At 41.5% G+C, this 23,722-nt stretch overlaps 1 protein-coding gene across 1 annotated transcript in view; it reads left to right on the forward strand.

Moving 5' to 3' along the window:
- The first annotated feature begins 666 nt into the window (after positions 1 to 666).
- The window catches only part of LOC121876048, a 114,814-nt gene continuing 91,758 nt past the window's right edge, over positions 667 to 23,722 (forward strand). Inside the window, exons 1-4 of the mRNA XM_042380930.1 lie at positions 667 to 1,265; positions 7,696 to 8,002; positions 10,954 to 11,100; positions 12,739 to 12,929. Of these exons, the coding sequence (XP_042236864.1) occupies positions 988 to 1,265; positions 7,696 to 8,002; positions 10,954 to 11,100; positions 12,739 to 12,929 (923 nt within the window). The 5' untranslated portion in view covers positions 667 to 987. The remainder of the gene's footprint in view (positions 1,266 to 7,695; positions 8,003 to 10,953; positions 11,101 to 12,738; positions 12,930 to 23,722) is intronic.

Below are 23,722 nucleotides of genomic sequence, written 5' to 3' on the forward strand. Positions count from 1 at the left end.
GATGTTATTTATTATTATTATTATTATTATTATTATTATTATTATTATTATTATTATTATTATTATTATTATTATTATTATTATTATTATTATTATTATTATTATTATTATTATTATTATTATTATTATTATTATTATTATTATTATTAATATTGTTGTTATTATTCTTTGTATTCCTTTCATGTGGGCTATTCAATGTTCAATATATTGTGCCTTTGAAGTTCAGATGTTCACTGTGAGGAAAGTCTTTGTTTGAACACTCTGGTGAAGCTGCTGGAACTAATAGACCTGTGTTGTACATGTTGAAAGTATTAGACAATTGTACAGACCTTCATCACTACCATCTACCCGTGCGTGTTGTGTGTGTGTTTGACAGATGATGATATTACTGTATTCTGGTTACGTGAAGATTAGACATCATTGTTTATTTAATTTGTTGATTAAAGTTACTAACTCCAATCTAATCTAACCTTAATTAACCTAACCTAATATAATTTAACCTAATTGAACCTAAACTAATCTAAATGTGGGTTTTTTCATCGTTTTCTTGTGCTGTTATTTGTCTATGTGTGTTTAAACTATGGTAATAACTGAGAAAGCTCATAGGTCAAAATTATCATAGGAATCATGAAGCATCTGTCTCACGTGTGATATCTTTCTCTCCCACAGAATCTGCTGCCTGACCTGGTAGTTGCCAACCCACGACTGTCAGACCTATGGGAAGCCGCCACGTCATTTATTTCCGCCCTCGAATGGTGCCAGCCAATCCTCATCCACGACGACTCACCTCAAGCTCTGCAATTGGCCCACATCGCCTCCCGGGATGACACCTACGAGCCCGTGGGATTGTCCCTCTCCGCCAGCCTCCCCAGACACCACTTCCAAAATCGTCTGAGCGGCATCCTACACACAGTCCGGCGGCTGATCTTCGTCTCCGGGACTGTGAACTTCGTCAAGGTGGTGTTCAGCCACGGCGAGGACCTTGACATGTTCAACGGGGAGTACATCTGGATCCTCCTCGACGTCCCTCTGCCAGGAAACTTGTCTGAGTCCCTACGGCCCGGCCTCCTCAGTCTTCGGCCGGACTTCCTGAGAACCCCCAAGAAACAGTTGCTTATAAACTTTGTTAAATCGTCAGTATCTGTGATATCGGAGTTTTTCAAAGAAACCACCGTGGCCTCGTCAGCGTTGCTGGCGACGTCAGCGCCTGTACTGTGTCAAGTGCCTTACAGAAATCTGTCCACCAGTCAGTTTGAATTACACAGGTAAGTGTCTTCAACCTTTTTTCTTTATCATTCATTGTCTATGTATACAGTATGTCCATTTTTCTATTTGTATTATTCTCTCTCTCTCTCTCTCTCTCTCTCTCTCTCTCTCTCTCTCTCATGGGATCTTGTAAGCTATACTCTCTCCCTTTCTTCTAGTTATGTCACCTCGCTCACATCGTCATAAACAAGTGTAAATACCACGCGTTATAAGGCAGTAAAAGAAGAGGCTGGGTGCAAACTATAAAGTGAACAGAGGGATAAAGAGATAAATAAACAGTCACCGAGACGGAGAAACAAAAAACGCGATACTCACAGAGAGAATAATACAGACATCCAACCTACACTCACAGACAGAGGTATACAGAAGACAGACACACACACACACACACACACACACACACATACACACACACACACACACACACACACACACGAGAGAGAGAGAGAAATTAATCTCCCATTCCATTTTGTTTCGCATCCACTCACTAGGGATTGGATTACTCTCTCCTTCACTCTCTCCCTCCCTCCCCTCCATGTCCTCTTACCACACTTCAACTTCCCCTTCCCCTCACTTTTTTCCCCCTCCCTTCTACTCCTCGTGTCCCTCCCCTCACCTTGCTAGATTGGAAAAGACTCTAGTTGCACACACACACACACACACACTCTCTCTCTCTCTCTCTTTCTCTCTCACGCACACACACACACACACACGTGAGAAAGGGGGACTAGCTCTGAACAACACAGTCAATTATACAACAGTTGTAAGCGGCATCAAACAAGAGTTCATCAGGATGCTGTAGGCTGAGGTGGATTATAATGTGTAATGTGTGTTTTGACTCATTCCTGCATTTAGGATTTTGTTGAGGAAATAAGTTTTTTTTTATCTTACTGGGAAGTTTATTGCCGTTATTATTATTAGTAGTAGTAGTAGTAGTATTAGTAGTATTAGTAGTAGTAGTAGTAGTGGTAGTAGGAGTAGTAGTAGTAGTAGTAACTCATGTCTACCGCTGAGGTCCAATACGCCGCGAGGTAGTGAAACATGGGTAGGCGGGACCGTAGACTTTAGAAAAATTCCCCCTCGCTGTCGATCTCCTACAAAGATAATTATTTTCTATAAATATTTGAACGAAAACAAGAGTTATTTTTTATATTAATTAATTGATAATGATGTTAGCTTGAGTAGTCATAGTGTGAACCTCCAGACAACTCCCCAGACAGAAGCCCTCATATTTACACTCCCTTCCTTTAGTGCCTTCTAGATACTCTCACTTTATGATGGAATTTTTATAGCGATCGTTGGCCTGAAACTCAACATCATTTTTATTGGAGCTACGAAGAACCTTAGAGACATAAAAGAGCAATTTTATTTAGGCTGGCGAGATTTACGTTCCTCGAGTTCAGGATATAACCACTACCTTGTCACTCTCTCTCTCTCTCTCTCTCTCTCTCTCTCTCTCTCTCTCGTGATAATTATTAAAGGTAGGTATTAATGTCCCCCAAGATATTTAGGATGAGAACTCTTCCTTGATTACTTTTTAAACTTGTATTGAACTTTTTTTCTTTTTTCTCGATTCTTTTCCTTCTGTTTATTGGCTTTTTTTCTGTTCTTTCGTCCATACATAAACGAAACTGGGAGACGAATACACGTTTATCATGTCACTTTCTGTAAATACTTTCCTTGCAGTACTTTCCCATAGGGCACTACCCCCTTTGTACCTCTTCAACCATACTAGACAAAATACTGGGATGGGGGAGGATGGGTGGAGGGGTGAGGATTGAGGGGGTGGAGAGGTTGGGTGGAGAGTGGAGGGTGGGGGTGTGGAGGGGTGGAGTGGATGGGGAGGGAGGAGATAAGATAACCCTTCATGTTGGGTTGATTTACATCCTCCCACTTTAAGATAAGATCAGAATCGTAACTTTTCTCTCGTAACTGCTTGTGTGTTGTATCTGGAATTAAGGTCGTACGTGATTCATGACATAAGGGAAGTTGATATATAGGACTGTTGTATATTTTGAGTTGGTTTTATTATTTTTTTGTGTAAAAATAGGATGTGTGTAGGTAGGCAGGGGTCCTAGAAGATGTGAAAATGGTAAGAATTCTTGGTGACAGACGAGGTTAGGTTAGGTTAATTTTGATAAATACCAGCACATCAATACTGTTAAAATAAATATAAGCAAAACACACACATGCACACACACACACACACACACACACACACACACACACACACACACACACACACACACACACACACACACACACACACACACACACACACACACACACACACACATACACACACACACACACACACACACACACACACACACACATTAATGTATAAACAAAATCCAAACCTGAAACCAAAAGCTTTTATATAACCCAGCATAATAAACCCCAACTCTAGAACTCAGGAGGCGAGGAGACATTCTCCCTCCTTCCCCCACCCTGTCCTCCTCCTCCCCCTAACCTCCTCGTCCTCCCCCTCCCCCTCACCTCGTTCTGGTTTAGTTGAATGTATGTTCATGAATTATTTAAGTGAATATCCAATGTAACGTTATAAATGTTAATGTGTATAAAGTATTATGTCTATTATGACTTTCCAATCTAGAGTTATGTATGTATGTATGTATGTATGTATGCATGGATGTATGTATGTGCGTGTAGGTTTATTATCATCATCATTATTATTATTATTATTATTATTATTATTATTATTATTATTATCATCATGATTATTATATATCGTAATTCCTAATCTATACTTATATAATCTTAACTTACACATACACACATACACACCCACACACACTCTAGACAATACTCAATGCATAATTAACCTGTACAACACCTGTAGACTCTCAGTAATTACAGGTAACTCTCACTCCATTCACCTGTGTTGTTAAAAGTGGTGTGGCGTCTCTGTGTTAATGTTCGTCCTGTCGGGTTATTTTTAGTTGGTGTTGTTGACGCACTCTGTTTACTTTCTATCAAGTAACTGTGTTTGTTTTAGCATTTTTTAGTGATATTGTTTTTTTGTGTGTTTGTTTTTTAAAGGTATTTTGTTGGGGGGGGGTTTGAGATTTTGGTATACAGACACACGTACGAACACATACATACAGGTTACGTCGAAATACACATACAGGTACGCACATACAAACACACACACACACACACACACACACACACACACATACACATACACACACACACACTCACACACATCTACCATCACTATATAAAACCTTTTCACTTCCTAGAAAATATAAAGTGTAAAGTAAAAGTCTAAACACACCGTCAGTCATACAAATTGGCTACTTAAGAACCTGTATGTAGGTAGAGAATACTTAAGAATACTTGATCTGCATACTTATAACAAGAGACGTTCATAAGAATGTCTTTATTACCTCGTAAGTCCACCCTGAAGCACTCCATACTCTTGACTTCAGTATCACGAGGTTAAGTTAAGTTAGGTTAGGTTAGGATAAGGTTAGGTTAAGTTAAGGTTGGTAAGGTTAGGTTAAGGTTAGGTTAAGGTTGGTTAGGTTAAGGTTAAGGTTAGGTTAAGGTTAGGTTAAGGTTAGGTTAGGTTAGGTTAGGTGTATACAGTAAAGGGGGGACATGTGTTTAGAAACCTGAATTTGAAGGTGGGGGCGTGGGGGTGGGAGGTGTGGGTTATGGGGGTGGGTGGTGTTGGGATGTGGAAGGGTAATTATTCACTTGGAGGGGGACAAATCTACCCCTTCCTTCCCTCCCTCCCTCCCTCCCTTCCTCTCTCCCTCTCCATTCACCAAACCACAAAGTCATTATACGATACATATAAATAAATGAAATAAGAATTAATAAAAATAAATAAAAAAACAAAGTTAAAAGATTCACTACCCAGAGGACAAGAAGCATCAGAGAGTCTTCCAGCACCAAGTTCTCTCTCTCTCTCTCTCTCTCTCTCTCTTAAATGGAGGAGCGAGGGAAGGTAAAGTCGTCTGAATCCCAAATGACGTTTTAAATACGACTTTCGGGGTTTTTTGGTGGAGCGAAGGAGCAGTGTAGTGGAACTCTGACTTTAAATATATACACCGTGAGGCCTTAACTTGGGCTATGTTGATGATCGTTTGAGGGGAAGTAATCATTCACTTGTGGGATTTTTTTTTTTAGTTCTGAGGAAAATGAAAGATTGAAATTTACGTCTTGGTTCATTAAGATTTTTTTTACTTAATTTTTTTTTTGGTGTATGTAATAATATGTATTTTAAATTATTGTATTATGGTGTTATGATTGTATGTATTATCATTAGTTTTTATTATTAGTTTTGTTATTATTATTATTATTATTATTATTATTATTATTATTATTATTATTATTATTATTATTATTATTATTATTATTATTATTATTATTATTATTATTATTATTATTATTATTATTATTATTGATTATGTTGTTATTGTTGTTATTATTATCAGGGATGTGCTCGACTGCTCAATAATACGTTAGAATATATATTAGGATGTGTTGGAATAGGCTGGAATGTGAAGATATGTACTGGGGTAAGTTGGAAGGTGTAGGGATGTGCTTGGGTATGCTAGGAGGTGAGGAAATATGCTGGGGTATGCTGGGAGGTGAAGAGATATGCTGGGTAAGGCTGGGAGGTAAAGTGATGTGCTGGGGTAGGCTAGGAGGTGAGGAGATGTGCTGGGGTAGGTTAAAAGGTAAAGAGATGTGCTGTGATATTTTGTACTGTGCACCAAGTCCTTCGCTGCCCAGGTACTGCACAGCCAAAACTAATGTGGGAGAGAGAGTGCTCCGCGTTGGTCTCTGTAAACATAAGTAGTGTTCGATTACGCTTGATGTGGAGGTGATATTGGTAATGGTGATAGTGGTGGTGATAGTGGTGGTGGTGGGGATGTTGTTGTTGGTGGTGATGGTGATATTGGTGGTGGTGGTGGTAGTGGTGATGGTAGTGGTGGTAGTGGTGATGGTAGTGGTGATGGTGGTGGTGATGGTAGTGGTGGTAGTGGTGATACTGGTAGTGGTGATGGTAGTAGTGATGGTAGTCGTGGTAGTGGTGGTAGTGGTGATGGTAGTGGTGATAGTAGTGGTGGTGGTAGTGGTGATACTGGTAGTGGTGATAGTAATGCTAAAGGTGATTCAGCAGAGCGCTCACCTGATAGGGCATATACCCACATCTTATAGAAACACTTACTTGACACTATCCAATCACCGGGCGAATAATCTTAGGACACTAGTAATACTTGCTTGTGATAGGTTCGATTCAATATTGACATCTGTGGAGTCGGGGTTCCCTAAAGCCACTGCCATATTCAACACGGTAGTTCACTCATCCATCTAGCCAATGAACGTAGAGTATAGTAATTAGTCGTTGACCCCCATGCACCCTAATAATCCCTGCTGGCCTTGTTGACAGACCAAACACCCTTTTCTCCAGATATACATTAACTGGTATTGTTGTATTATGATAGAACCTGACTGCAATGATTTGAGGACACATTAATCCCACTTCACCTCTAACTACAACGAGGATTAGTCCACTTCTGCTACTAACATCTCATAGACTATTTATTTGGGCGGCAGGATACACACACACACACACACACACACACACACACACACACACACACACACACACACACTGTCTGTTATGTCTATGTTTAATCCGTCATTGAAATCTATTACATAACCCTTCCCTTCCCTTTTAACCCCAGTTGCAATACACTTCAATCTTTTTCACGTCACCCCTTACACTGTACAAATTTCATGTAGTCAAACCGTATCATCATCATCATCATCATCATCACCATTCACCATTATTCCTCACGTTTCTCGTCTATCCAACTCCCTCCCCTCTTGCAACACTCCAAACCACATGCAACTTGCAATAATTATTCAAGTATAGGGTATATAATCTCGCCTCCTATTGCACAGTATTGCAACTTCGCTTTTGGTTAACCTCAGTGGTATTAGGTCAGCCTTATATGATGCTAGGTCAAAGGTCAGTTTTTTTTATTATTTACAGGGAAGATTATTGAATTGATCTTCCATAGTCTGTCACTATAAAAGAATGTAAAAGAAATTATTGTGTTTTGGGGGAATATTAAATGAAAACATCAAATAGAATACAAATTAAAAAGTCAACATAATTGATAAACCTAGAAAAAAATATATATGTAAGATGATGAATATATAATCATAAAAATACATTATATTATTTGTTTTCCTTTCTCCTCCTTTCCCCAGCTAGCTTAGAGGGAAAAAATATGACAGATGATGTAATATAATCATGAGAATATATCCTAATAATATACTCTCTCCTTTCTCTCTCTCTCTCTCTCTCTCTCTCTCTCTCTCTCTCTCTCTCTCTCTCTCTCTCTCTCTCGCTCTCTCTCTCTATCTCTCTCTCTCCCACAGACAACTTAAAGAGAAACTCGCATCAAGCAGATTATCTCAGAGATCCTTACCGGGTCTGACTCCTTTTTTCTACGTGGAGAATCTCGTACCCAAGAAAATAGGTGTGGGTGCCCAGTGGACGAGGGTGGGCTACGTCAATGGGTCTCAGGTACAGATCAACGCTATCTTCTGGCCTGGGAGAGGGTACAAGGGTGTGTCAGAGCAGAACAAGAGAATGAGGGTGGCTTTGGCTGAGGCTCCTCCCTTCGTAATGACGTCGCATCTCATCGAGAATGCCACCTGTCTGACGGGGGTGATATGCCTCAGGGTAAGTGCTTGGGACCTTCTCTCTTTTTGTCCTTCAATAAATACAGTCACTCAGAAGAAAAATATCTCTATTTGGGGTGGTCGATGAATTTCAGAATGAACATTGTGACTCCTGTTGTCTCGGTAGGGTTGTCAAAATCCTTCATCCATTGTGTCATATTTTTTCAACACAATTCTGTATAGACAGTTTTTTTTTGTTTTCTTAGTGACAGAACTGTACATATATACTCATTACCTCCATTACTTTCATTAGGGAAAATATATGATAAAGAGAAGGTGTTTTCCCTAAAAGGGTTTGATTCAAGGAGGGAGGGAGGGAGGGAGGGAGGGAGCAGGGAGAGAGAGAGAGAGAGAGAGAGAGAGAGAGAGAGAGAGAGAGAGAGAGAGAGAGATATAGAGACCCCTGTTATATTAATGAAAAACAGAAGCGTAATGGGAATTTAAAGTATATATATGTGTGTGTGTGTGTGTGTGTACGTCTCTGCCTCTCTCTCACTTTAACTGCTAGGTGTACAAGCTCCTCTGCATCGACCAAATCAAAACACCAACAAACATGCCAATAATTTATCTCCCGGATCCAAGAAAAGAAGAAAAAAAATCCACACCTTGATATAGAAAACACCTGGACACACTTTTACCTTAACTAAATATCGATTAAAGGTGAGGCAGGGAGATCGAGGTGGTTGTGGTGGAGTCCAGTGCTTCCCTGGTCAAGGTTGAACATGTAAAATTAACACGAGTATTGGAGTGAATGTTGGAACCGGGATGATACCTGAGTGATAGCTGTGTTATGGATTGGATTGTATGTCTGTTTGTCTGTCTGTCTGTCTGTCTGTCTGTCTTTCCTGATTGTATGTCTTGTCTATCTGTCTGTTTCAAGTCTGTCTTCTAGTCATCCTGTCTCCTTTATCCACTTATCCTCCTTTACCCCACATACCCCCCCACTACCTACATATCCTACTCCCACCTTAACCAAGACATGCTTAACCAAGAGAGAGAGGAGAGAGAGAGAGAGGAGAGAGAGAGAGAGAGAGAGAGAGAGAGAGAGAGAGAGAGAGAGAGAGTTCGAATCCCAATCAACGGCTGAAATAGGAGTCGAGGAATATCGTGACAGTATTTAGACCTTCAGAGTATGTTAGTATATAGCTGTATGAAAAGGATGATTAAGGTGTGTATATTTTGTGTATATTTTTGTTCCATGGATTTTTTATTTATTTTTATTTATTTATTTTTTGTGTGTTAGTGAAGATTAAATTATGAGTGGATGAAGTAAAGGTAGGGTAGGGTAGGGTAAAGTGAGAGAGAGAGAAAGTGAGAGAGAGAGAGAGACAGAGAGAGACAGAGAGAAAGAGAGACAAACACCTAGAAACTGAGAGATAACACCAAGGACAAAGAGACACAAAATTAATAAGAGAAACAACGTTAAAGTCACACTATCACGACACAAGAGAGACTTACTCACTCCAGGTCATTCAATATGTTAATCTAGTTAGTGAGAGGCGTGGTGGACTGGTTCATACTGGGGGAGGGGGGTCAGGCTAGGGGTGGTTCAGGCTTAGGGTGGTTCAGGCTAGGGGTGGTTCAGGTTAAGGGGGTGTTCAGGCTAGAAGGAGAGTGAGATTCAGGCTAGAGGGGGGGTGTGGTTCCGGTTAGAGGAGGTGGTGTTCAAGCTGGGGGAAGAGGGTGGTCCAGGATGGGGGGTGGTTCAGGCTGGGGGAGGGTTCAGGCTGGGGGGAGGGAGTTGCAGGCTTATTGAACTACAAAATTATATCACTTTCACTACCGGATTATACAACTTTCACAAGATTATGCCACTTTTACTAACAGATTATAGAACCTCCCCTTGGCAGAATATCTAACTATGTTCTGTCATATTATAGCATCTCCTTTATATATCGTTACCAGATTATAGAAGGTGTTCTGTGGAGCCGAGTATGGCGTGTGAGGGTGTGCATTAGGCCGGGATTGTCCACATAATCAGCGAGGATGAGAGGGAGGCACGCAGTTGTGTTTGGAGGGATTATCGCCCTGGTGAATCCCTCCTTCACTATTTTGGGATGGTGGGGGTGTGGGGTGGGGTGGGGTGGGGTGGGGTGGGGTGGGGTGCGGGTGGGGTGGGGTGGGGTTGGGTTGGGTGGGGTTGGGTGGGGTGGGGGTGGGGTGGGGTGGGGTGGGGTGGGGTGGGGTGGGGTGGGGTGGGGTGGGGTGTGGTCCTCTTATTTACACACCTTTGTCCTCTCTCCTCGTACATCATCCTCCTCTCTCCCTCCTCCTCCTCTTCTCTCCCTCCTCCTCCTCTTCTTCCTCTTCCTCCTCTTCCTTTCACAGCCTCATTCCTTCCATGGAGAGAGCAGGGAGACAGATGGAATTTCTCCTCCCTTGGAATTCGACCAGCAGGTATGCACCCGGCCCCATTCCCGAGCGTCTTGGGTGTGTGTGTGTGTGTGTGTGTGTGTGTGTGTGTGTGTGTGTGTGTGTGTGTGTGTGTATGTGTCCTTCTACCATTCCTGGCACCACTACCACCACTACCTGCCTCACTATTCACCGCCACACCCTCAACGTTGCAGAGTCCAATACCACCACTACCACCCCTAGCGCTCTCTCTCTCTTTCTCTCTCTGTCTCTCTCTGTAGATTCATTCATTCATGTTTTTTTTTTTATACCTCGCCTCAAGCTTAAAGTGTAGGGGGAAGGTAACCTTAACCTAAGTCTGTGTCTGTGTGGTAGTATTAGTAATAAATGATTCTTGTGGGAGTAAATAAATGGGATTATTATTTATCATTATTATCATTATTATCATTATTATCATTATTATCATTATTATCATTATTATCATTATTATTTTTTTATCGTTATTATCATTATTATCGTTATTCTTATCTTTGTTTATTCATTCCTCCTACTCCCTAGACTCATTCAGCCAATTAAGCACATCACCTGTACCACTTTCAGGTGTTCTCAGAGGAGGTGGCCGCAACCTTCGCTGACATGGAGAGGGAAGTCGTGAACGCCTCCAGGGGCTACGAGGTCGTCTGCTGCAGTGGCCTGGCTGTTGACCTTATGATCAACGTCGCTACTGACCTTGAGATCGAGCTACAGGTAAGGTCATATGAGGTCAGGGGGGGGTTAATACTGAGTGAAGCAGTTTATATTTTTTAGAGAATCATGTATAACAAACATTAAAAACATCAAGATTATCTAAAACAAACAGAAAATATGAATGAATTATACAGCGAGAATGAATGATTCTTTGATTTATTACATGGCAACACCTTTCTTGACTGTCTATCTGTCCATATATTCATCCAACTGTCACACTGATAACCACGGCATCATTGAAGTTCCCCAACAGCACCATGTAGACCCACAGCTAAAGGTCATACATACACTAGACATGAGGAAAACTTGTTAATGTGAGAGCTGTATTATGGCCTCACCCTGACATTAGTATTCCACCTCATCAATGTCACCCCAAAACATAGTAGTGTCTGGGTTATGAGTGGTCCTCTCAACACCTCTGGCTTATCTCATTGTAAATTATATAGTAACACCGTGAGTCAGAGCACCAAGATAGACTTAATGGTAATTTTTCCGTCTATATTATATTGTATTAAATTGTAGATAATATATTCCCAGGGGGGGCTTTATAGTGCTTCAAAACTATTGAATTATCTCATAAAGTCGACAAAATATACCAAAATGGCTTTAAGTTGTCCCAAAATATTTACAACTCACCATAAAGACGACAAGATATACCAAAATGGCTTAAAGTTGTCCCAAAAGGCTTACAACTCACCATAAAGTCGACAAAATATCCCAAAATGGCTTAAAGTTTCCCCCAAAATGATTACAACTCACCATAAAGTCATATCCAATTAGCTTTATGGTAAGCTCTTATATTGTCTTGTATCGTGAGGTAAAGTAGGTACACCAGAGGCTTTAAACCACGGCAGATAAACCACGAGATAAACTGTACCATAACAATAAACGCTGAACACCTACATGAGCCTTTGTTTACCTTGCTATGAGGGCAGGTGAGTGAGGTAAACACGGGAGGAAGAAGGAAGGAGGAGGTGTGAGGGAAAATGAGGATTGGGGAGGGGGGTTGAGGTGGAGGTGAGGAAGGAGGAGTGAGGAAGAATGAAAGAACGAGTAAGTGAGAGACATTAAGGAAGAGAGTAGGTGGAAGAGGCGCGTGAATAAAGGAGATTGTAAGTAAGGGAGAGGAAAAAGAATGACTCCAGGGAGGAGCTACTAGGTGAGGGAGACTGGGGGTGAGAGTAATTGAGGGAGAGGGTAAATGGGGGAGAGAGAGAGAGAAAGGTAGAGGAATGGTGGTACACGAGTTTTTGGGGGAGAGAAAAAGAGTTGGAGGAAAGAATGGAGAGAGACAAGGGGAGAGAGAGGGAGACAGTTGGGCGAAATATATAGAGACTACTGGAGAGAGAGAGAGAGAGAGAGAGAGAGAGAGAGAGAGAGAGAGAGAGAGAGAGAGAGAGAGAGAGAGAGAGAGAGAGAGAGAGAGAGAGAGAGAGAGAGAGAGAGAGAGAGAGAGAGAGAGAGAGAGAGGAAAGAAAACTGAATCTATTAACATTAAACTTCATTTAACTGAGTGTCTCCAAACCTAACCTAACCCAACCTAACCTAACCCAACCCAACCCAACCCAACCCCCCACACACACCCCAGTTCCTCTCTCTGTCTCACCTGAGTGCACCCCTTTCCGTCTACCCTGACAGGTGTACTTGGTGATGGACGGTACCTTTGGCGCCCCTCGTAGCACTGGGTGGACAGGGATCGTGGGAGATCTGCTAGACGGCTCGGCGGATCTGTCCTTCGCCCCTCTGTCCGTCACAGCACAGAGAGCAAGGCATCTCGATTTTTCTGACCCATATTTCTTCTCCTCCATGTCGATGTTGTCCTCTACCAAGTAAGTAAAGTATTCCGTCTGTCTGTCTGTCTGTCTATGTCTGTCTGTCTGTCTGTCTGTCTGTCTGTGTCTCTCTGTCTGTCTATGTCTGTCTGTCTATGTCTGTCGTCTCTGTCTATTTCTTTTTGTCTATATCTCTCTGTCTGTCTCTGTCTCTGTCTCTGTCTGTCTGTGTTTCTCTGTCTGTCTATGTATGTCTGTTTGTCTGTCTGTTTGTCTGTTTGTTTGTCTGTCTATGTCTGTCTGTCTATGACTGTCTGTCTGTCTGATTGTCTATGTCTGTCTGTCTGTTACCTCTGTGTCTTTCTCTTTATGTGTCTCTGTTTGTCTATCTCTCTGCCTGTCTATCTGTGTGTATTCCTGTCTCAGTCTGTCTTGTTCTGTCTTTCTGTCTATCTTCACCAGTTTCCCATCTGTCTGTTTCTCATTCTGTCCCTGTCTGCCTTTCCCTGTCTCTCTCAATCTGTCTTCCTGTCTCTGTCTTTCGTTGTATCTCTCGTCATCAGTCTCTGTCTCCTTCTCTATATGTCACTGTCTCTCTACCTATCTTTCTATGTCTATGATGCTATCTCTCTCTCTCTCTCTCTCTCTCTCTCTCTCTCTCTCTCTCTCTCTCTCTCTCTCTCTCTCTCTCTCTCTCTTTCTTTCATTTCCGCTATTTTGGTTATTTTCTGTCTCTCAATTTCTCTTCTTCATTTCTCTACTAATATTTTTCTTTCTTTCTTTCTTTCTTTCTTTCTTTCTGTCTTTCTTTCTCTCTTTCTTTCTTTCTTTTTAAGCCATTCGTGTAGTCTGTATACCATAATTATTTACGTTTTATTACTTATTATAAAAAAAAGATATTTTCCCTTATTAACAAAAAAACAACTTCAACACGAGTATTTTTCCGTGTCTATGGTCGTTCCTCTCTTCATTTACTTGATAGGCTACGTCTGGCGAATGTCTGCTTGCCTTTTGCTTGCAGGGGAATTCTTTCTTGAGAAATTTTTGTGTTTCACGTATTTTAGTAAAGCAATATTTGTGTTTTGTTTTGTTTTTCTGGTGTTTGATTCAGTTGTGTAATGTATAGTCTCATTCATAAAAGTTCTACATTCGTTATTCACTGAAGGAACATTTTACACCAGGTGATTAGACTGTACGTGTGTTTGTTTGTTTAGGATGATTCATTAGCGGTCTCTTTCTACCCATTAAAATGCTTATAGAAACCAAACACCAGGTATAAGTCAATAGCTGTAGTGTATTATGGGAGAAACCTAACCTAACCTAACCTAACCTAACCATTAAAATACGTCAATAGTGGCAGTTTATTATGGTAGTAACCTAAAACACCTGTGGGGTAATTACTCATATCGTGTAGACCAGGTATGTGTCTGTGGTCAGTTTCCTCTCAGGGGTGATGGAGGGTGAGGCATTTCCTATATCATATATGTCAACATCTCATTCATATATCATACTATATCAAGGGACAATTTCCTCACATGTCAAGAGTAATTTTTTTTGTTTTTCACTGTTGGGTAATATTTTGTAGTGTTTTTTTTTTTTGTGGGTGTTTTGTTTTCTTTTGTGCGTCAATTATGTTATAGAATTTCATGACCTCGATGGGGCTTAGTCTTGACCTTTAGTGTGTGTGTGTGAGTGTGTGTGTGTGTGTGTGTGTGTGTGTGTGAGAATCGGTTATGTTGCACCAGTGAGGAGAGACAGATAGACAGACTTACAGACAGACAGACAGACAGACAACAACAAAATCCATACCGTCTCCTAAACAGAAAAGATAAAAATCAGAAAAAACACTGGAAAAAAACTCCCCTTAAATAATCTATATTTATATCCTCCTGTATACAATAATTTCTCAAGGAAGCCAAAATCCTTAATGCATTTTTTTTCCAATTCACGCTGTTGAATACCTCATTTGCATACAGGCGCTGATAACTATCGACAGGAGAAAACAGGGGGGAGAGGTTTTATTTTTGCTGCGTGTATGTGTGAGTGTTTGTGTGTGTATGCGTGTGTATGTTATGTTATGCACGTTATGAGTGTGTGTGTGTGTGTGTGTGTGTGTGTGATTTTGTGTATGTATTACGAGTATGTATTATGTGACTGGTTCGTGTATGTTTACGTGTATGTTTATGTGTATGTTTACTTGTGTATGTTTACGTGTATGTATTAGGTATTACGTGAGAGTATCGTCCAGAACTCTCCCTCTCCTTAGTCGACTTCTTTACCCCCAGGGGACGGTGACCCAATTCCAAAGTGGCAGAAATACTTCACGAGTCCACTAAACCCGGGACACGACCACTAGCGAAATGTCCCCCTCACCCAACCCACCCCACCCCACCCCACCCCACCCCACCCCACCCCACCCTACTCCCACCCTTCACCCTACCCCACCCAATTCCCACCCCCACCCCACCCCTAATTCCCATCTCTACACCCACTCTTGCAGTTTATTAAATCATGGAGTTGTTTGTCCCATAAGACGTGAGACTGGGAAGTCGTTAGTTATAGGTGAAGTATTTTGTGTGTGTGTGTTGCCTCTTAGAGATTTTAGCCTGTCTTATGTGTTTTTGACTCTCTCTCTCTCTCTCTCTCTCCTCTCTCTCTCTTTCTTCTCGAGTCTCCTCCCTTCCCAATACCTCTTCCTCTCTCCTCAATTACCTTCCCCCTCCTTCCCTCCTCGCCTCTTCCAGTTCTCTCTCCTTTCTCCCCATTGTCTTTCCTTACTACCCTTCCTCCTATCTCCTTATCCCTCTCTCCTTTCACCTCCCCAATCTTCACCCCCTCCACCCCTCCAAATCTCCCCCCTCTCTTTAAGACTCAGACCACGAGTGAGAAAGAAGTCTCAGTGCGAAGATCTCTTACATTAAGCGAGACACAGAGAGAGAGAGAGAGAAAGAGAGAGAGAGAGAGAGAGAGGGAGACGCCTTTCACCAGTGGCTTTCAGAGGCACCAAAAGGCGAGTGAGATAAATGATGAGAAAAAGGTCGAACTGGTAACCCACCGTCCAGTCAACAGGAGAACAGAAATCATTTGCAATTAAGAATAACGAGAGTAAATAATAATGAATTAAACCTGATACGAGAGATCTGTGCTCATTAGACATATATACTGGAGACGTTTCTTGTGTTGCTCTTATGGGAAACGTTTCTTGTGATGCTCTTATAGGAAACGTTTCTGGTGATGCTCTTATGGGAAACGTTTCTTGTGATGCTCTTATAGGAAATGTTTCTTCGGTCGAATTTATGTTAAAAACGTTTATAATGAAGCGTTTACTCGTAACACACCAAGGCTACACGTGCTGTGGTTTTACGACACAACACACCAAGGCTACACGTGCTGTGGGCTTACGACATAACACACCAAGACTACACGTGCTGTGGTTTTACGACACAACACACCAAGGCTACACGTGCTGTGGTTTTACGACACAACACACCAAGGCTACACGTGCTGTGAGTTTACGACACAACACACCAAGGCTACACGTGCTGTGAGTTTACGACACAACACACCAAGACTACACGTGCTGTGGGCTTACGACATAACACCAAGCGACAGATGTGTTATGACTCATAATCTAACTGAAACAGGAAGGAGTTGCTTTTATGACCCGGAATTATAGTCGGAAAATAAAAACACGAGTTAATATTTACAAGGTACTCTCTCTCTCTCTCTCTCTCTCTCTCTCTCTCTCTCCAGAACGAGATCATAGTTTAATCTGCCATAAATTCAAAGAGCAGACAATGTAAACACTCACATTCCTCAGCGGAAATAAGGTCCTTTGTCTATCTGTCTGTCTGTCTGTCTGTCTAGGTATCTGTCTTTCTGTCTATCTAGGTGCCTGTCTCTCTATCTGTCTAGGTGTCTGTCTCTCTGTCTATCTAGGTGCCTGTCTCTCTATCTGTCTAGGTGTCTGTCTGTTCCTGTATGTTCAGATATGTGTTAGGGCATCAACTCATACCGATAAAACATACAAAATGACAGACACTCTTACACACCTATAAATACTTGCTTGTCTGTCTCGTTTGCTGTTTGTGAGTTCCGTCTATATAATGTACTGTCTGTTAGTCCTGTCTATCCCTCATTATAGAAAGATATAATTATTTTAGTGTGGCGTAAACTCACCCCAACAGGAGAAAAAAAAAGACGATTTTATACTTTAAAATATATCCCGTCTGTCTGTCTAGTTTACCGTCTGTTCTGTCTATTCATATATCTGTCTATCCCTCATTACAGAAAGATATAATTGTTTTAGTGTGTCATAAACTCACCCCAACAGGAGATATAAACACACTACCTTCCCGGTAACATTAAAACACAGCATTATGCATCAGTTCCTTTCTTGGTAAGACTTGGTTGGTTATTGACCAGGCAGGAGTCACAAGGTATAGAGATGAGGTAAATTAGAATTCCAGGTGATAATTAGGTTCTTGGTGTGTGTGTGAGAGAGAGAGAGAGATGGAGAGAGAGAGAGAGACAGAGAGAGACAGAGAGAGAGGGGGGGAAGGGAGAGGGAAGAAGTGGGGAGAAAGTAGGGAGGGATGGAAGTGTGAAGAGAGATTAGGGAGGAAGATGAGAGGATAGGAAGAGGGCAAGGAAGTTGATGAGAGAGAAAAAGAGGAATGAAAGAGAGAGAGAGAGAGACAGTGAGAGGACAATCACATCCATTGCCATATCACCACGCGCTCTCTCTCTCTCTCTCTCTCTCTACAAAGGAAGTCTCCCAACAAAGAGATCTTTTATGAGTATATACAACATTCCATTAGGCAGTGTTGTCTCGCATTCAACATTTAAATTAGTTTTTTCCCCCTCGAGATAGTCTCTCTTATACAAAGGCGATTTTCATAGCACCTCCGGCAATTGGTATATGAGGGGTAGGGAGACTCTCTCTCTGGGTCAGGCTAAAAGGGTAGTGATCTCGAGCGGTAAATAATGGTGTCTTACAGAGAGAAGTCATCCACTGAGTAATGGTGTGGCGTTCACCTCACCCGGATACCTGTCTGTCTGCCTGTCTGTCTGTCTCGCTGTCTGTCTGTCTGGTTTTTTTATTTATATATCTATATCTTTCTATCTGTCTTTTTGCTTATCTATTTTCTCTCTTTCTCTTTTTCTCTCTCTCTCGCCTTTTTTCGCTCTTTCTCTGTTTGTTTGTCTCTCTGTCTCTCTCTCTCACACATACATAATCAACCTTTCTATTATAATACTGCTTTCTCCTATTCTCCTCCTATTCTCTTTTTCTGTTTTTTCTTTCTTTCTCTCTCTCTCTATGTCTCTCTTTCTCAGCTTTCCTTTGAAGTGTAAAAGATTTCTCTTTCTCTCTGTTTCTTTTTCTCTCTCTTCCAGTTATCCTTCTTTCTCTTTCTATCTTTCTTTTTCTCTCTTTCTCTCTTTATTTTTCTCCCTTTCTCTCAGTACAAAGGTGTGGCCTGTCTTCAATCTTTTAATCAGAGAAGGAGGAAGAGGAATAAGAGAGGAGATGAGAAAGAGATGGAGAAGGAAGAAGAGGAGGAGATGAAAGAGGAGCAAGGATGGAGGAGACAGACAGACAGACAGACAGACAAAAAAATGAGTGAAAACAAAATGTAGTTAATAATAAATGATAAAAAATAAGAGAGAGAAAATGGGAGAGAAACAGTGTGTGGAATAATTAAATAAAAAAACAAGATAAACGGGAAGGGGAGAGATAGAGGGAGAATGAAGCAAAACAAAACAAAATCGTAAAAAATCGTGTTGCTCATCCGTGAATTTCAAGTTGCAAATACGCCAAGCTTGCACGATTTTGTCAATACAATACAATCATGAAACTCAATACTCTTGGAGGTGAAAATCTTGTATTCAGTATCAACATAATGGATTTGTGGTTGATTTCTCTCTCTCTCTCTCTCTCTCTCTCTCTCTCTCTCTCTCTCTCTCTCGTAACTCAGCGAGGGTCCAGGTTTGGGAAAATATTCGATCCTTTAATCTTAAGAAAATATCTGGGCCCCTGAGGTTCATTTCTGAAGATCGACAATTCGAATTCCAGGGTTCGAAGTCTCGGAAAAATATAAAAATCATTTCATAGATAGATTGATACGTCTGGAGCTTCGGTTTATTGATGAAGGAGACAGAGATTCATGCCTTAAGATTTCGAGGTTTTGGAATTAAAAAATATGAACTTGGTATCTGGAGGAAATATCTGGTTTATCGATTGAATGTTTAATCCCTTGAGTATGATGAGTTAGCCTCTTGTGTATGATGATTTAACCCCTTGAGTACGATGATTTAACCCCCTTGAGTACAATGATATAACCCCCTTGAGTACAATGATTTAACCCCCTTGAGTACGATGATTTACAAGAGTGAAATTTCGACCTCTAGGAATCAAGGTTTTGGGAGGCTTCAATTGCACATTTTGGAGAGAGCATAAGTGAACCCTTTGTGGGATGGGCATATTTAAGATGACGTAAATAAATCCCTTCTGGAGTGGGATTTTTAGGTGGTTTTCACGTAATCCTTCTTATAGTGGGATTTTGGTAATGTAGAGTGAATAAATCCCTCATATGAAGGCTTGAGGCACAGTACTGTAAAGGATTTTGCTGAGAATATAATAAAAATTCTCCTCTGTCGTAATAATGATTTCGACGCGTAGAAGCAAGTGGTCGTGGGATTACTGAGAGACAGACAGACAGACAGACACACAGACCCACAGACAGACAGGCAGACCCACAGACAGACCGATAGACACAGACAGATAGACAGACAGAACCACAGACAGACAGACAGACAAGATAGACAGACAGACAGACAAGATAGACAGACAGAGAAGTGACCATGTGTAAAAAAAATATTTCAGAAACTTTAATAAAAAAAAAACTTAAGCGTCTCTGATAGAACTATGAATGGTAATGAGAGAATCACATCTGAGGTCCTTGCTAAAAGAGAGAGAGAGAGAGAGAGAGAGAGAGAGAGAGAGAGAGAGAGAGAGAGAGAGAGAGAGAGAGAGAGAGAGAGAGAGAGAGAGAGAGAGAGAGAGAGAGAGAGAGCCCCCCCTCTCTCTCTCTTTTGTTAGGTTAAGTTAGGTTAATGTCATATAACCTTTGTCTTGACCTCATACTTAGTAGCTTCTAATAACCTAACCTAACCTCATCTAACCTAAACTAAACCTAACCTAATCTAACGTCATTTAGCACCCCTTGCCTTGACCCCTCATGTGACCTTACATGATCCGGACTAACACACGCACACACGCACACACATACACACACACACACACACACACACATACACACACACACACACGCACATTCACTCACCGCTACGACCCGGCCAAGTCTTGGTATAACGACGGACTCACAGGTCTTACGACTTACATAATGTAGTCTTACCACCCCTTTTGTGTTGGTCTTCTTCCTTCTCTTTGTGTTCTTCTTTATTCTGTTTTTCCTTTCCCTCTTCTTCCGTCATTTATTGCTTCTTCTTCTTTCTTGTCTATGATTCAGTTTGTTTCAGTATTTATTTTAATTCCTGTTTTTTTTCTCTTTTGTATTTAATTCTTTCTTCTTTTTCTCCTTCTTTCTCTTCTCTTTTTCTTTTCTATCTTCTATCGTTTGTTGTTTATGATTTCCTTTTTATTTATTTCAATTTTACATTTATTCTTGAATTACATAGCCTGCTATTTTTTCTTCTGTTTCCACTCATGTATTTCACTCTTTCTCTATTTCCTTTCCCTCCTTCTTCGCATTTCTTCTCTTTTTCTCTCAAATTTCTCTCAATATTTACGTTAATTCCTTATCTTGTTATCTTTTTTATACTATTTCCTCTTTTGTACTGTCTCCTTTTCCCCCTTTATCCTTTGTTTTCCTCATTTTCTTCTCCTTTCTTCTCTTATTCTCTCTTTATAGTCTTCTTAACGCTTATGTCAATTCCTGTTCTCTTGTCCTTCTCTTGTGATCTCTTAATGTTTCTCTTGTTTCTTCTATGTCATTATTCTCTTTCTCTTTATCTCCCTTCCTACTTCTTTATTTATTTCTCTCTCTCTCTCTCTCTCTCTCTCTCTCTCTCTCTCTCTCTCTCTCTCTCTCTCTCTCGCTCTCTCTCTCTCTCGCTTTCGTTCCTTACTTCTCTCCTTCTCTTCTATAATCCTCTTAGTCCTCATATTTACATTCCTATCTCCTATTCTCTTTAATTCTTATCACTCTCTCCCTCTCCTCTTCCCTTCTTCCTTACTTCCTTCAATTCCTTCTCCGCCTCTCTTCTATTCCCTTCTTTATAAACTTCCTCCTGCCCTCTCCTCCTTCCCCTCTCCTAGCTTTTACTGCATCCTCGGTCTCTCTCTCTCTTTCTCTCTCTCCGTCATGAGCCCTTCCTTCTTTCTTTCTTTCTTTCATCTCTCCCATTCTCTTTCTCCCCACTTATTCCTCCTTCCTTCTTGTCCATCCTGCCTCCTCTGTCCTGCCATCTTTAACCCTCCACTGTTTTGCTCCCTCCATTTTCTCCCTCACTTCTCACTCTCCTTCTTTCCTACTTTCTTTCTCTCTTGCTCCACTCCTTCTTCTTTCTCTCCCTCCCTTCCCCATCACTCCCTTTATCCTTCCTCCTCTATCCTGCACTCTCTTTTCCTCCCTCTTTTTCCTTTCTCTACCCCTCCCTCCCTCCCTCAGGCAGGTGGGCCAGTACATTAGCTCCCACGAAGGCGACGCTGAAGGGGAAAGAGAAAATGTTGATCGAAACATTTTCTTGCCGGCGAGGTCTCTCTCTCTCTCTCTCTCTCTCTCTCTCTCTCTCTCTCTCTCTCTCTCTCTCATCTGAGACTGTATGTATGTCTTTAGGTTTACATGAGACTGTGTACGTGTGTCATTACGTTCATGTGGAACTATATACAGTACGTGTGCTATTACGCCCATGTGAGACGTGTGTACTCATGTATGAAAATAAACATAACATGTATACATAAATGTTTTTGTTATACTTACACGATATATTTTACCTACACTGTGTCCATATTGCCTCTTCCACCTCCCAAAACCTTCCAGCAATTGACGTCTTTCCCCCACAACAACACAGACGGAAGTACAGACGGCGAGAGACCAAGAGGAGGGAAGATCCTTGAGAAATTATAAATAGCGTCAAAGGCATCAGATCGCTCGAGGATACAACCTGTCTTTAGTAATTAGTTATGATCAAGAAGATGACAGAGGGGGGGATAGTGAGGGGTAGAGGGAAGGGAGAGAGGAGGGAGGAATGGAGAGTGGGGGGAGGGGGAGAGGAGGAGAGGGGAGAGAGCAGGGAGGAAATGGAGAGTGGGGGAGGGGAGAGAGTGATGATAGAGAGGAGGGGAGGAGAGGAGAGGGGAGAGCGAAGGAGAGAGTAAGGGAGGAATGAGGAGGTGGGGGGAGGAGATACAGGAGGGAAGGAGGAGAAGGAGAGAGGAGGGAGAATGAGGGTGAGGGGGGGAAAGAGGAGAAGAAGGAGAGGGTAGAGGGGGAAGAAGAGAGAGTGCGGGAGGAGTAAGGAAAGAGAGTGAGTGGGGAAAAAGGAGGGAGTGTGAGGGAGGAAGTAGGAGGAGAGATTGCGGGAGGAGGAAAGGGAGGGGGGGGGGAGGGAATTGATGATATAGAGGAAAGATAGAAGAGAAAGAGGAGGAAGAGGAAAGAGGAAAAGGTAGATATTGTCCAGTTATATTGATGTCACTCCGTCCAATACTCGAACCATTGTACCAGAGAAATACCAATCTAATACCGATACCACTACACCACCACTACACCAAGCTAACACTAACCATTGGTACTGTAGATACGGCTGATGGTATAGTGGTATTATAGTGGTATTGAGATTAACATTAAACTACTGACAATGTTTATATAATTATCATCAATAAGAACTTCAATGTTATTTCCAGTTAGTGAAAGACTTCTACGAAATCTAAATGGTCTTGGCTACACCCCATTAGACCCTGTAGTATAATGGCCTCTATTAAACTGTGTAGAAGTTTAATTGGTTCTTGGTAGATAGTTGCTACATCTTTGGAATGACATATTAATTAGAAATGGTTCGAATACTGGATAGGTGATGTCTGTGTGTCTCTCTGTCTGTCTTTATTTTTTCTCTCTCTTTTTATTTGCTGTTCAATGCATTTTTTTCCTCCAATATGACACGTATCTCTCTCTCTGAGGCCTGTAAATAGCTGGCGATTATTTCAGTCCGTTCGTATTGGTAAGGCTTTGTCCAGTGGTGAACTGATTCAGAGAGAGAGAGAGAGATAGAGAGAGAAAGAGAGAGAGAGAGAGAGAGAGAGAGAGAGAGAGAGAGAGAGAGAGAGAGAGAGATTCCAGCACCTTTGGGAGTGGTAGCACCGTTGAAATCATTTGGAATTCTCAAAGGTTCCTGCGTATTACCTTATCATGTCGCTTGTGTGTGTGTGTGTGTAAGGGAGTGGGATAGGATGGAGAGAGTAGACAGAGGGAGAAGAAAGAGAGAGAAAGGTAGGGTGAGAAAGGATAAAAGAAGAGAGATTTGGAGGTGGGAAGAGGTAAGGGATAATAAAGAAGAGGGCAGGAAGAGGAAGAAAAGGATAAGTGGATTAGGGAGACGAAATTGGAAAGAACATTAGCGAGAAGTTGAGAAGGGAAGAGAATAAAGGAATAGATAAATAAAGAGAATTATAATTAAGAAAAGAGAGAGAGAGAGAGATAGAGAGAGAGAGAGAGAGAGAGAGAGAGAGAGAGAGAGAGAGAGAGAGAGAGAGAGAGAGAGAGAGAGAGAGAGAGAGAGAGAGAGAGAGAGAGAGAGAGAGTACACGAAACGAGAGATACACAGCT

This window comes from Homarus americanus, unplaced genomic scaffold (assembly GCF_018991925.1).
Source record: "Homarus americanus isolate GMGI-L3 unplaced genomic scaffold, GMGI_Hamer_2.0 scaffold10152, whole genome shotgun sequence".
Classification (NCBI taxonomy): domain Eukaryota; kingdom Metazoa; phylum Arthropoda; class Malacostraca; order Decapoda; family Nephropidae; genus Homarus; species Homarus americanus.